We start from the raw sequence: 12795 nt of genomic DNA on the forward strand, positions 1-12795 counted from the left end.
GGCCATTTTAAAAACATAAAAAACCTTGATGTGATACCTCCACTAGAGAACGGGTTACGGCAAATTCACTTGTGGAATGATAACTAGGTTGCAGTAGAAGTGGCAGATGTGATTAGGGAAAAACCAAAGAATGAAATGTCCCAAAACTAAATAGTTATCATAGTTTCATCTAATATTTTAATTCCCTTTGTAAAAAAAAGGGATGTTCGATGATGTCTACACCTACAATACTGAGCAGGAAGATGGAAACACAATAATGCCAAAATATTGGATCATTTTATTCATAATCTATGTGTCTGAACTTAAGCATTCGATAACAGAAACAAAAAAAATTGACATATTCATTGTTGTCCTAGTCATCTTTTGCAATATAGATGAACCTATGACCGTGAGCACTAGATATCTCCCCTAAGCTCTATAAAAATTGTAACCGCTCAAACGAACTAAAAGTGCTACTTGAAATAAATACTAATGATACAAAGCTAGGTAGTTAATTTTTGGTAAAAAAATGATAGCACTCTTTCTTCTTAGTGTGCTTATGATCGTAGAACAGAAAATCAGTATCGAACAATTCGACTATGCAACAACTCAACAGCAGCAGAAACCACCCCCTTACTCTCTGCATGGATGTTAAGCCCAGGTTCCTCGATCTTTCTCTGTAGAAGTTTGTTGAGTTCACCTTTCAGCTTCTGAAAAATCACATTACAGAAGTATATAATATAAGACTTTCACATCCATCTCTTGTTTCATCCCTATCAGAGTACAAAAGAGTAAATTTAAGCAAGAGATAAAAGTAAATTACCTTTATCAACTCTAGCACACTCTTTGATGCTGAAAAATGGAGGTACCCACCAAGCATCTCAATACCCTCCCCAGTTTTACTAAGATTGAGATTGCCTCCAAAGAGAAGTAATGCATAATCTGATATGTTTGTCGAATCTCGGATGTAAATGCTGGTGGTTTTTACTTTCTCGCTGTATACCATGTAAGGCAGTGGGAATAGGTAAACCCCTGCATTGACAGATGCTGGATGGATGCCAACTTTACCAACCTCTTTGGTGTAGAATGCTGTCCGTTTTCCTCTTCTTTTGCACTGCACCACATTTGGATAGAGGCCAGCACACAAGATTGCACATACCATCTCCAGATCATCGCTGTATTGATTGTAAGCCTGCATACAATCAACAAAATTATAATGCATAGAATCCATGCATGTTCTTCCCAGTAGTAGGCCAGCATTCTTTTAATAAAATTTTCTATTTATCTTCAAAAAATATTGTGCTTGCTGAATTTTTAGTTGGAAATTTTGATCTTGTACTCACTTTATGTTATACAAATTTATAAGTAAAATTGAGTTGGTGAGTTGTGAAATGTGAATTACTGATAAAATGTAGACTCAGAAAGTGATGGATTGATGATGAACTCATATCTTGGTTGTTTTTCTTATCAACTTGAATGGGTGCTGCAGTTCATTCCGTTATGAGTTATGTAACAGACTAATATTCAAACCCATAGCTATATTGTAAGTCAAACTTTTCAAATGAACGCTAAGTGAGAAATGGATTATTTGAGTGCATGAAGAGGTCCAAGAGGATGACCCTAAACAGACATGAATTGCCCTAGCAGATTGCCAATTGACATGGCAATTGATACTAGGAAGAAGCGAACTCCTGGTAAGTGGTCAACTGGTGTCAGATTATCAAATTTCGAAAACCAGTGTGCACAGTTATTTTTCTATATCTTTTAAAGCTTCACTAGTAATAATGTCATATGATATCCTAGTTGATTGGTGGGAACGTTTTGGAACCCAAATCCCAAAGTTGACAAAGTTTTATATTTGAGTTTTGATTCTTACAAATAGTGCTTTTGGTTGTGAAAGAAATTGGAGCACTTTTAAGCAAGTCCTTATCTATTTGTTGGTTTACTTTTTAGGTTTTTATAGAAGTTTTTTTTTTGTGTCTTCTAGATGCAAAAAAAAAAAAAGCAAACTACAACAGCAAAGTTAAATGCTTTAGTTTTTATCATGTGCAACAAGAAGTCAAGGGAAAGAAATGCGAGAAAAGCTAGTACAAGTATTGATCATATATTAACACAATATGTGGAAGAAGATGATGAATGAACCATTGAAATAAAGGACCCCTTTCTTCCAACTAATCATTAATGGTGGGATAACAATTCCATGGGTTTTTAAATTGTTGCAATGGAGGTAGCTGAGTATGTAGATCCAATAGAGCTAACAGCCCCTACTAACAAAGAAGGTTCAAATAATAGAAAGAGGGATCATGGTTATGGTGGTAATAATAAGACACTTGATTCTAGAAATCATAAGATCCAAGCCACTCAATCTCAAAGTAAGTGAATATGCTTATTTCTAGTGGTCTAATCTAATTACCTATATAGTTGAGCCATTCAAATGTTATGGGTGACATATTGTTCTGTTGCAATTGTACTTTGTTTGTAGGGTCTATAAGGAAAGACATGAATATGGAATTAAATCTGATTGATGAAGAAGAAGATGAAATAGGAAGAAATGCTCCAATATGATGTAGATGCAAATATCAAAGTTAAAGATGATGCCTTTACTCTTGTGGACGATGATGATTTAGTCTTTTGATCAAATCTCAGCCCTTGAAGTTTTTTGTAGTCCATAGTTGAATGGTGCTATATTTTTGTTTAATCACTCATGTGAGTTGTGACTTGGGAATGAATTCTGAGTTGGGAACTTGGGATAGAGAACTCAAGCATTGATCCTATTAACAATTTGGCAATTGAAAGTTTCATGTATGTTATCATGTTTAAAATATTTGTTTTTGTTTGAATATGATGATTTTATTATTAGAGATTCCAACTATAATGTTTTATTAGTTTTTTCCTATTCTTTCCCTTTGTTTTTGAAAAAGTTACTATTTTACCATTCATTTTCTATTATTTTTAATTATTTATTTATTTATTTAAAAAACACATGCTTGAGAGGCTTATGCCTCTAGCACTCTGGTTTAGCATCATGCCTCAACTATGCATATGATCAACTTAAGCTTACATCCATGCATAAAGATGAACAAATATGCATGTTATGCATGAGCATATTATTCATATAAAAATATTCTTTTCTAACATATATATATATATATGTGTGTGTGTGTGTGTGTGTGTGTGTGTGTGTGTGTGAGCGCGTGCGCGCATGTATATATGTAGAAAATATGTATACATTTATTAATGGCACTTGTGCATACTTCTTATCTATTCTACTGCTAAATTGGGTTGTAAAGCCCAATAAAAGGTAAATATGCAAAAGACATTCTAAAAACCCTTCAAATCTTAGGTTGGGTTAGTGAACTTTGGCGAGACCTAAATCTTAGGTTGATCCTTAATCCTAATTTTTAGAGTTGGCTGGTGATTTGTTAAATATTTGGAACCAACCTACATCTCAAACACGTTAGTGAACTAGAGTTTTTTCTGTTTTTTAGTAAAATATTGATAATGCATAGCAACAAGCTTAATTGCAGTGAATCTTGGATTTGGTTATGTAAAGCTTTACATTTCTCTTCCTGAAATGTTACATTTGATTATGCAAAGGTACAAATTTGTGGTATATATCCATTGTAGGGACTAAAATAGAGCCACCAATTTGTTTCTTTTGTCTTTTAATTTTAAATAAATATATGTATGACTTCTTCATTTTTGCCTATTCTTTTAGGTGTACTGCTAATTTCTTTTGTCTATCAGCAAATAATAAGAAAGTATTGACCCAAATTCCATGCTACCAACTAAGGGGCCATTTGATAACGGTTGAACTAGCTGAACTGAATGGCTTATTGCTCTGTCTTTATTATATTGAAAAAGAAAATTAACATAAAAAGTTATAGTATATATATTTCATTTATGCAATATATTAATTATATATCATGTATGTTATACTGTCTAAGTGAGCCAAGCTTAAACTGATCCAAGCCCAACCAAGCTTGGTTCAGGCTCATTTAGTCAAACAAGCCCAAATTCAGGCTCAGGGTCAGCTTATTCAAGCCAAGGTTACAAAGCATCTGAGCTAGCTTGCTCATTTACTAATGCCCTGATTCCGAAGTCTTTTCATGTGCACAGTTGTGAAGCAAATACAATGTTTCATTTTAGGCTTTTTCCTAATTGGAAAAGATAATTGATTACAAACTCCTACATCCAATAGGCCACAAGGCTTTAGGAACTATGACCAATAGGAGGTAGCCAATCACCTAAACAGTTGTGCATTTGGATGGACTACATCTAAAATTAGGGTTGCAACTTAGGCTTGGCTAGCCCAAACCCAAGCCAAAAGAGTTGGGTTGGGTTGGGTAGGGTAGCGTTGAGGTTTGGGCAATCCAACCTAACGTACCTGACATGTCTTCAGATTTGTAAGTAATATCATAGAATCATGTATGTATGCATACAAGTATTTGTATATGTTTATGTATATATGCTACATATGCAACTATGCATCCATGAATGTATGCATTTATATGCATGTAAAACAATTTTACGTTCAAAGGAAAAAATGTTGTAGTATAAATGTATAATACTTCTAAAGAAACATAACTATGTCCTTGTACATATAACAATGCTAAAGTGCACTAACCTTAATCTGCTAATTTCGAGTCTAAGAAATAAAAAGATTTTAGTGATGTTTGAGGGAAAAAAAACCTACTCAGGGACCTTACCTAAAAGCTTAAGAATTTAGGTTGAACGGTTCCTTGAGATGGTACCAGAGCTTGTTTTACAAAGTGATCTAGCGTTTGATCCTCATCACCTCCATTATAATTAATTAAATTTCAGCACAAGATATGGGTGGGCTTGTGCTTCTCCACACTTCAAGCCTGATGGGCTTTCACAAGAAGGGGCATGTTAGAGAATAAAAACCTATTCAGGGACCTCACCCAACAACTTAAGCTTTTAGGTAGAAAAGTTCCTTGAGAAGTGAAAAGTGAAGATATCGGGCCAACCTAGTCCCAACCCAATCTGAAGCTATTGGGTTGGCAATTCCTATCTACAGTATGATATCAAGGACTTTGGAGCACATTCCCACAAATGAGGTACCATGAAAGTTTATCTTACCTTGGATCCAAGGGATTTATTGACAAAGCCAATATCTGATAATAGATCCAGGAATTGGTTTCTCATATCCTCCATCATCTGTAAGGTCATAGGTGATAAGAAATTGTCCCAACAGAATGCCCTTTCTCTTCCTTTATTTCTTGCATCCTTCCATGCTTCAAATGCTTTGAGAAGTGCAATGTGGTCACTGCATGAAAAAAAAAGTGCAAGTTCTTGTTTCAGAAATCACAGTAAGGCCAAATCTAGGGGAAAGGAAAATAATTTTTTGACTTGAATGATAACTCAATGACCTAACCTACAAGAATCACCAGCAAAGGATCTTTTTGCAGCATCAGCTTCCTCCTTTCTATTTATTGGAAGAACAAATGGATCACGATAGGCAAGGGCAGAAGCTATTGTTAATGCAGGGCCAAGGCACTGAAAGATGGATCCCATGAGAAGCATCTTTCCAATATTTGGGTCCAGAGGTAGGGTGCAAAGATGGCGACCTGTTCAGGTAAATTACTTTGGATTTTAAAAGAATTATATCTAATGGCCCAAGCGGAATCACAATAAGTTACAAGAGTTCCATACCAAGTGGAGAAAGCTCTTCCATATCATCTAGAGCTCCAATTGTTTTGAGAAGATCAATTGCATTTTGAACAGCAAGAGGATCTGGTGGCTGAAGAGCCTTGGCCAAAAATGAACTAACAGTTCCAAGTTGCAAACTTTTGATATGGAGGCACAGTTCTTGCAAAGGTGTTCGAAGAATCTCTGGCAATTGATACTGGGGCATTGCTTCATGGATTATCTTAGGGTACAGCTTATAACAAACTCCAGGCTGCACACGACCCGCACGACCTCGTCTCTGTAAATGTTTAACCATTATAAAGAGGAACCTCCAATAAGCAACTTCTAGGCTGCCATCTATTTATTCTGATGGTAAACTGGATGTGAGACTAAGAATCCCATTAGAGAATACTGTCGAGTCAGTAATTATTCTTAATTTCTTATATTATAATAGGTACAACTTGGGTGGGCTTGGGTTGGGGTTTTGTTAAAATTTAAATGCACATGATCCAAAAGCCCAGCCAGATGCAGTGTAAATTCTTCAAATAAGGTACCTGACTTGCACCCTTGTTAATTATACATATTAATTACATCATACCTGATGTGCAGAAGCTTTTGATATCCAAGATGGCAAGAGACAAGCCAGCTTATTTAGAGCATCATAACTGGTTTCTTTTGCTTTTCCACAGTCTATGACATACACAACATCATCTATTGTGATACTACTCTCTGCAATATTTGTTGATAGCACAATTTTCCTGCAATATTGCCAAACAATTAGAAGATAGCTCCCATGTGAATACACTGGAACTTCTCAAAGTTTTGGCTTGTAAAGTAATAGTAGTAGTTCCATAGTAGAAATCTAGCAATAGAGTCAAATAAAAAGCTCACAATATGTCTAAAACGAATCTAGAATACCCTAATTGGTAAGCTCTTACATGAGCCCCACCAATCTCATTAAAGCACACAAGGACACAGGCAGACTTTTTCAACCTAGAAAAATTCCAATGCCAAAAATTGACCCTAACCAACAGGTGAAGCCATCCTCCATATCACAGATTCACATTTTAAAAAGAAAAATTATAGTAGATGGTGAAAAAAGGAAGTTGATTGATCCAATCATGATCTATCTGCTAAAGGGACCAAATGATCCAATTACTCCATTTCTTGACATCATATTCATGTTATCATGGGGTCATTTTTTTGTGAGCAGAGGGAACTTTATGTTTGTTTCTCATATTTGTTTTTGATAAATAAAGAGTAGAATCCTATGTTATTTACATAGGTTTGATGTATTGTATAATATATAGATAAAATATGATTGTATTCATTCACTATAAAAACTTTTGCATCACTATTAAGATCTTGTACAGCGAGTCATTATACAAAAAGTATAAGCGAGCTGAACTGATTCAGCCTGTACTAAGTAGCAAACAATCAAAAACACCTCTGATGGGGCATATTACAAAATAACTTATGCAATTAACTAAGAATATACCGCTGCCACCACCCAACTTAACACTTCATCCACTGAATGTCTTTTAGATTCAAAGACCCTTTGGTATCTTTCCTTCCAAATACACCAACTTGTTGCTACCAGAATTATGTTCCAAATCATCCTTCTCTTCCTACTTAGCTAATGCATCTTCCATGCCTTCAAATATTCTTTTAAATTCCTTGGGTGGCATGAACTAAGGTTTAGAGCATTGAAGAAGTGTAACGAGATCTCTCTTGCCGGATTGCAATGCAAGAATAGGTGATCTGCTGTTTCCCTGTCATGCTCACATTTTGCACCAGTGATTGCCTTGGATGTGTATCCCTTCTTCTGACCGGGTTATCTCTGGTAAGACATCTGTCCAATACTGCATACCACAGCAAAAAAGGTGTCTTGTATGGAACTTGTGGTACCCAGATTGCTTCATAGGGAAAATCTGTTCTTTAAGAGTTTATCAGCTGTTTATAAAAACATTTAATTGAAAACCTTCCTGACTTCTCCCATCTCCAACACCTTTTATCTTTCTTGGTCTAATTTTGGGCAATTGCTGTTAAGGATGCTGAGAAGGGAGCTTAGCTCCTCTATTTCCCTGTAATTCAGATTTCTCCAGAAAGTTGGGCACCAAGACACTACCCCATTTTGCACCTCATAAAAATCCACTACCCATCCCTGTCAAATCTGATATTATGAATGATGAAAGGAACTTCTCCATCAAAGCTGTAAAGAGACTGAGCCGAATGGGTCCTAGTATCTTCTCTTGTAATATTTTTTCTATTTTCCTGTTAGCTAATAGGCCTCTCTTAATGGGCCTGTTATTTCTTTTTGTTTGATCTCTTTATGTTACTGCCTAGCTGGCCACCCACTTAAGGGCATACTATTCTATACTGAAATCCCTATGGCAAGAAATTGATGTTGGGCACCAGCAACACATCATCATTATCAACATTTGCTCACTTAGGTATTCGTGCTTCTGCAAATCATGCTTCAGTTTCAGGTAATCACAAAATCCCTTGGATTATTGATTCCGGTGCATCAGGCCATATGACCAGCCTGTCTAATCTCTTTTGCTCATACCACCTTCTCTCTAGTAAAGAGAAAATATCCCTTGTTGATGGGTCTCTTGCTCCCATTTCTGTTAAAGGGGATATAAAGACCTCTGACACCCTTTATTTATCCTCTATCCTTCATGTCCCTAAACTTAATACAAACCTTTTATCTGTTAGCAGCTTAACTAAATCCATGAATTGTAGCATAACCTTTTTTCCCACTCATTGTGTTTTTCAGGACCTACAATCTCAGAGGATGATTCGGAGTAGCCATGAGGCGAACGGAATATACTTGCTAGACATACCAGATAGAGCTTTTGGACCATCTCATGGAGTTGCCTTAGAGTCAGTCTTGTCAGAGTCCATTGACAAAGTCTTGTTATGTCACTTTCGGTTTGGTCATTTGTCTTTTTCTGCTTTGAGTCATTTGTTTCTAGATATGTTTAAAGGAGTGTCTTTATCGAGTCTTCATTGTGAGTCGTGTGAACTGGCAAAGCATTGTAGACATTCTTATTTAGTAAGCAATAAAAGATCTCTTTCTCCTTTTCATATTGTTCACTCTGATGTATGGGGGTCATATCATTTGCCAACTATGGGGGGTTACAGGTACTTTATCCTTTTTATTGATGACTACTCTCGTTACACTTGGATTTATCTCATGAAATCCAGGGATGAAGTACCATCTATTGTGCAAAATTTTCATGAACTCATCATCACCCAATTTAACACTCGGATCAAAATATTCCATTATGATAATGCTAAGGAGTATTTTGAGAAAACCCTCTCCGCCTATCTTGAAACTTTTGGGGTTATTCATCAAAGTTCTTGTTCCTACACTCCACAACAAAACAAAGTGGCGGAAAGGAAGAACCGACATGTGGTTGAAGTTGCCAGATCCCTCCTGTTTGCATCCCATGTTCCTATAAAATTTTGGGGAGATGTTGTTCTTACTGTTACCTTTTTGATCAACCATATGCCCTACCGGGTTCTTAACTTCAAAACCCCCTTTAGCTTTCTCTTTCCAGATGAGGATCTATTTTCTCTTCCTCTCCGTGTTTTTGGGTGCACTTGCTATGTGCATGTTCACAGCCATCAAAGACACAAATTTGAACCTAAGGCTCGTAAATGTGTTTTTCTGGGATATGCCTCCACACAGAAGGGATATTGCTGTTTTGATCCAGTTAGTGGCACCTGCTTTGTATCTTGGGATGTCACATTTGCTGAGTTAACTCCTTTCTTTAGTATTTCTCCTGAGGGAGAGAAATCTGAAGAACCCTTTGCTACGTCTCCAACTATTCCTCTTCCCATTCCTCTTGAGTCCTCTCATGAGGTGTCCACTTCTCCCACTGAACCTACCTCCAATATTCCTATTCCTCCTCCTCCACCTCATTCTCCTGTAATTCCTCCTCATCTTGTTCTCCAAAGGTGGTACCAAAGGCACAGATTCAGACATGGGCAAGTTGTTTCCACTCCTACCGAAGAGCCTCTTGTTCCTCCCATCATTACTGAGGTAACAGGTCAGCCTTCCTCTGACCCATCTACATCTTTCCCAGACCTTGACCTTCCTATTGCTCTCCGCAAGGGCAAGCAGAAGTATACAACCCATTGTATCTCCAAACACCTATCTTACAACCTTCTATCTCCTTCCTACTACTCTTTTCTTGCTTTTGTTTCTTCCCAAGTGATACCCAAGTTCGTACCGGAAGCCTTATCTAAACCTGAATGGAGGGATGCTATGATGGCTGAACTGGATGCTTTGCATAAGAACCATACCTGGGATATTGTTGACTTGCCTGAAGGGAAGGAACCAGTGGGTTGTAAATGGGTGTTTACCATTAAATATCAATATGATGGATCTATTCAGAGGTTTAAGGCTAGGCTGGTTGCTAAAAGGCTACACTCAGATGTATGGTATTGACTATCTTGAGACATTTGCTCCTGTAGCTAAGATGACCTCAATCCAGGTTTTGTTATCTCTAGCCACTACTTTTGATTGGCCCCTACACTAGTTTGATGTTAAAAATGCCTTCTTGAATGGAGACCTACATGAAGAGGTCTATATGTCTTTGCCTCCAGGGGTGTATGGGAAGGAAATGCAAGGCAAGGTGTGTAAACTGCAGAAATCTATTTATGTTCTCAAATAGTCTCATCGGGCATGGTTTGAGAGGTTTAGGGCTGCTCTTGTCTCCTTTGGTTACACACAAACTCAATCTGGTCATACCCTGTTCTTGAAGAGAAATGGCTCTCTAGTGACCTTTTTGATAGTTTATGTTGATGATATTGTGGTTACGGGTAATGACACTCAAGAGGTCAATAACCTTAAAAGATTTCTTAACTTTGAATTTGAGATCAAGGATTTGGGAGATCTTCGGTATTTTTTGGGCATTGAAGTTGCTAGATCTAAGGATGGTATCTTCATTTCTCAGCGTAAATATGTCCTTGACCTCCTTGCTGAGACTGGTAAACTTGGAGCTAAACCAATCTCCACTCCTATTAATCCCAATCATAAGCTTTCTGCTACAAATGGTAGACTTTTTATCTGATAAGGGGGTGTTTTAGAGACTGCTTGGGAAGTTATTATATCTTTGCATGACTCGGTCGGACATTTCCAATGCAGTAAGTGTTATTAGTCAATTTATGCATTCTCCCAGAGATACTCATTTAGTTGCTGCAGAAAGGGTTTTGTGTTACTTGAAAGGTACTCCAAGGAAAGGTATTCTATTTTCCAAACATGGACATATGAAGCTGGAAGCTTTCACTAATGCTGATTGGGCAGGATGTATTAATGATAGGAGATCCACCTCGGGTTATTGTGCTCTGGTCGCTGGGAACATTGTGTCATGGAGGAGTAAGAAATAGTCTGTAGTTGCTAGATCCTCAGCTAAAGCAGAATACAGGGCAATGACACATGGTGTGTCAGAATTACTGTGGCTACAATCCCTTTTACAAGAATTGGGGGTTGACTATGAGAAGCAAATGATGCTCTACTATTACAACCAAGCAGCTATCAATATTGCACATAATCCTGTTCAACATGACAGAACTAAGCACATTGAGGTTGATAGACATTTTATAAGGGAAAGAGTTTCCTCAGGAAAAGTTTGTTTGCCATTCATCACATTAGAAGAACAAATGGTTGATATCTTGACCAAGGGAGTTCCGAGAGGGAAAATGACACACTATATAAGCAAGTTGGGCATGATTGACATCTATGATCAGCTTAAGGGGGAGTGTAAAGAGACTGGGCCGAATGGGTCCTAGTATCTTCTCTTGTAATATTCTTCCTATTTTCCTGTTAGCTAATAGGCCTCTCTTAATGGGCCTGTTATTTCTTTTTGTTTGATCTCTTTATGTTACTACCTAGCTGGTCGCCCACTTAAGGGCATACTTGTAATTATTTTAACATTAATTTTTAGTAAAAAGGATTAGAGAAGGGAGGGAAGGATTATTCAAACCTTTCTTCTTTTTCCTCCTCTTTTCTCCATCTTCTTCTCTTGTACTGCTGCTCTTACTTTTCTTCCTTTTTCTTCCTAATTTTTTAAGTTACACCTATTTTGAGGACTGGTTTACATCTCTTTTCTTCCTCCTTTTTCTTCCTAATTTTTTAAGTTTACACCTATTTTGAGGACTGGTTTACATCTTGGTATCAGAGCCAGGTTTCTTTCTTCCTTCTTTTCTTCTTCCTCTTTTCCCATACACCCTTCGATTAAGAGAATGTATGGAGAGACGGGTTCTCTGTAGCTCAGAGAATCTCTGGCCTAGTTGGTAGAGGGTTTGGAGAGTTTAGATCTGGCTGGATATTGCCAAGAAGTGGTGTTGTTCTGTTGCTGCCCAAAACTAGCCGACTAGAGATTTTCGAAGGTACAGGTAAAAGTGAAGCTTTGGGTGTGGCGCTCTGTGCTTGGGAGGTGTCTTTTGACTCCTAAAAGAGGGTTGTTTAGGTTTGGAAGAGATTGGGAAGCTCTGGTAGGAGTGGCTGCATCTTCTCTCTTCTCCCCCCCCCCAACAGCTAGACGGAGTAAAACCCTAGTTTTCAAGCATATGGGTTCTGGTTTGACTTCAAGTAAGTTTATATATACCAAATTTCTGGTTTTTTGATTTTCGTTTGATTAATGGAGCCATATGGAAGTGAGTTCAAGCAAGTGCCGGTTTCCGGCCTCGGCTCGGTAGATTTTGTTTTGACTGGTGTGACCACAATCAAGCTAGATGGGACAAATTATCTTGCTTGGGCACAGTCCATAAGAATTTATGTCTGTAGTAGAGGAAAACTCAGGTATCTCACAGGTAGTAAAGTAAAACCCGAAGAGACAGACCCTGAATTTGAGAAATGGATGCAGGAGAACTATACAGTCATTGGATGGTTGGTCAACTCTATGCAACCTCATATAAGTCAGCACTATCTCTGGATGTCTTCGGCCCAGTCTCTTTACAAAAGCCTGCCATTACACCATACATCTCTCCAGAAATTAACTCTTCACAACTCCCACCTTCATCTGTATTCCTTGTACAAATTTTCTGTAGTATTTTCCAATACCCTTCTACATTGAACAGCCATAGGAGCCATTGATGATGCCTGGGTCCCAATTGAAATTTCTTGAACCAAATTTCTCCATGCTAGTTTGC

At 37.5% G+C, this 12795-nt stretch overlaps 1 protein-coding gene across 3 annotated transcripts in view; it reads right to left on the bottom strand.

Moving 5' to 3' along the window:
• Positions 1–254: 254 nt before the first annotated feature.
• The window catches only part of LOC104590367 (RNA helicase family protein), a 74733-nt gene continuing 62192 nt past the window's right edge, over positions 255–12795 (bottom strand). For 2 of the 3 annotated variants that reach the window (XM_010249006.3, XM_010249015.2), the window contains 6 exons: positions 6230–6389; positions 5656–5929; positions 5378–5570; positions 5083–5269; positions 803–1171; positions 255–689 (listed from right to left, as the gene is read on the bottom strand). In XM_010249006.3, coding sequence (XP_010247308.2) covers positions 558–689; positions 803–1171; positions 5083–5269; positions 5378–5570; positions 5656–5929; positions 6230–6389 — 1315 coding nt within the window. In that variant the 3' untranslated portion in view covers positions 255–557. The remainder of the gene's footprint in view (positions 690–802; positions 1172–5082; positions 5270–5377; positions 5571–5655; positions 5930–6229; positions 6390–12795) is intronic. The other variant, XR_016077451.1, reaches the window with a different exon arrangement.

This window comes from Nelumbo nucifera, chromosome 6 (genome assembly GCF_055504915.1).
Source record: "Nelumbo nucifera cultivar China Antique chromosome 6, China Antique-T2T, whole genome shotgun sequence".
Taxonomy (NCBI): domain Eukaryota; kingdom Viridiplantae; phylum Streptophyta; class Magnoliopsida; order Proteales; family Nelumbonaceae; genus Nelumbo; species Nelumbo nucifera.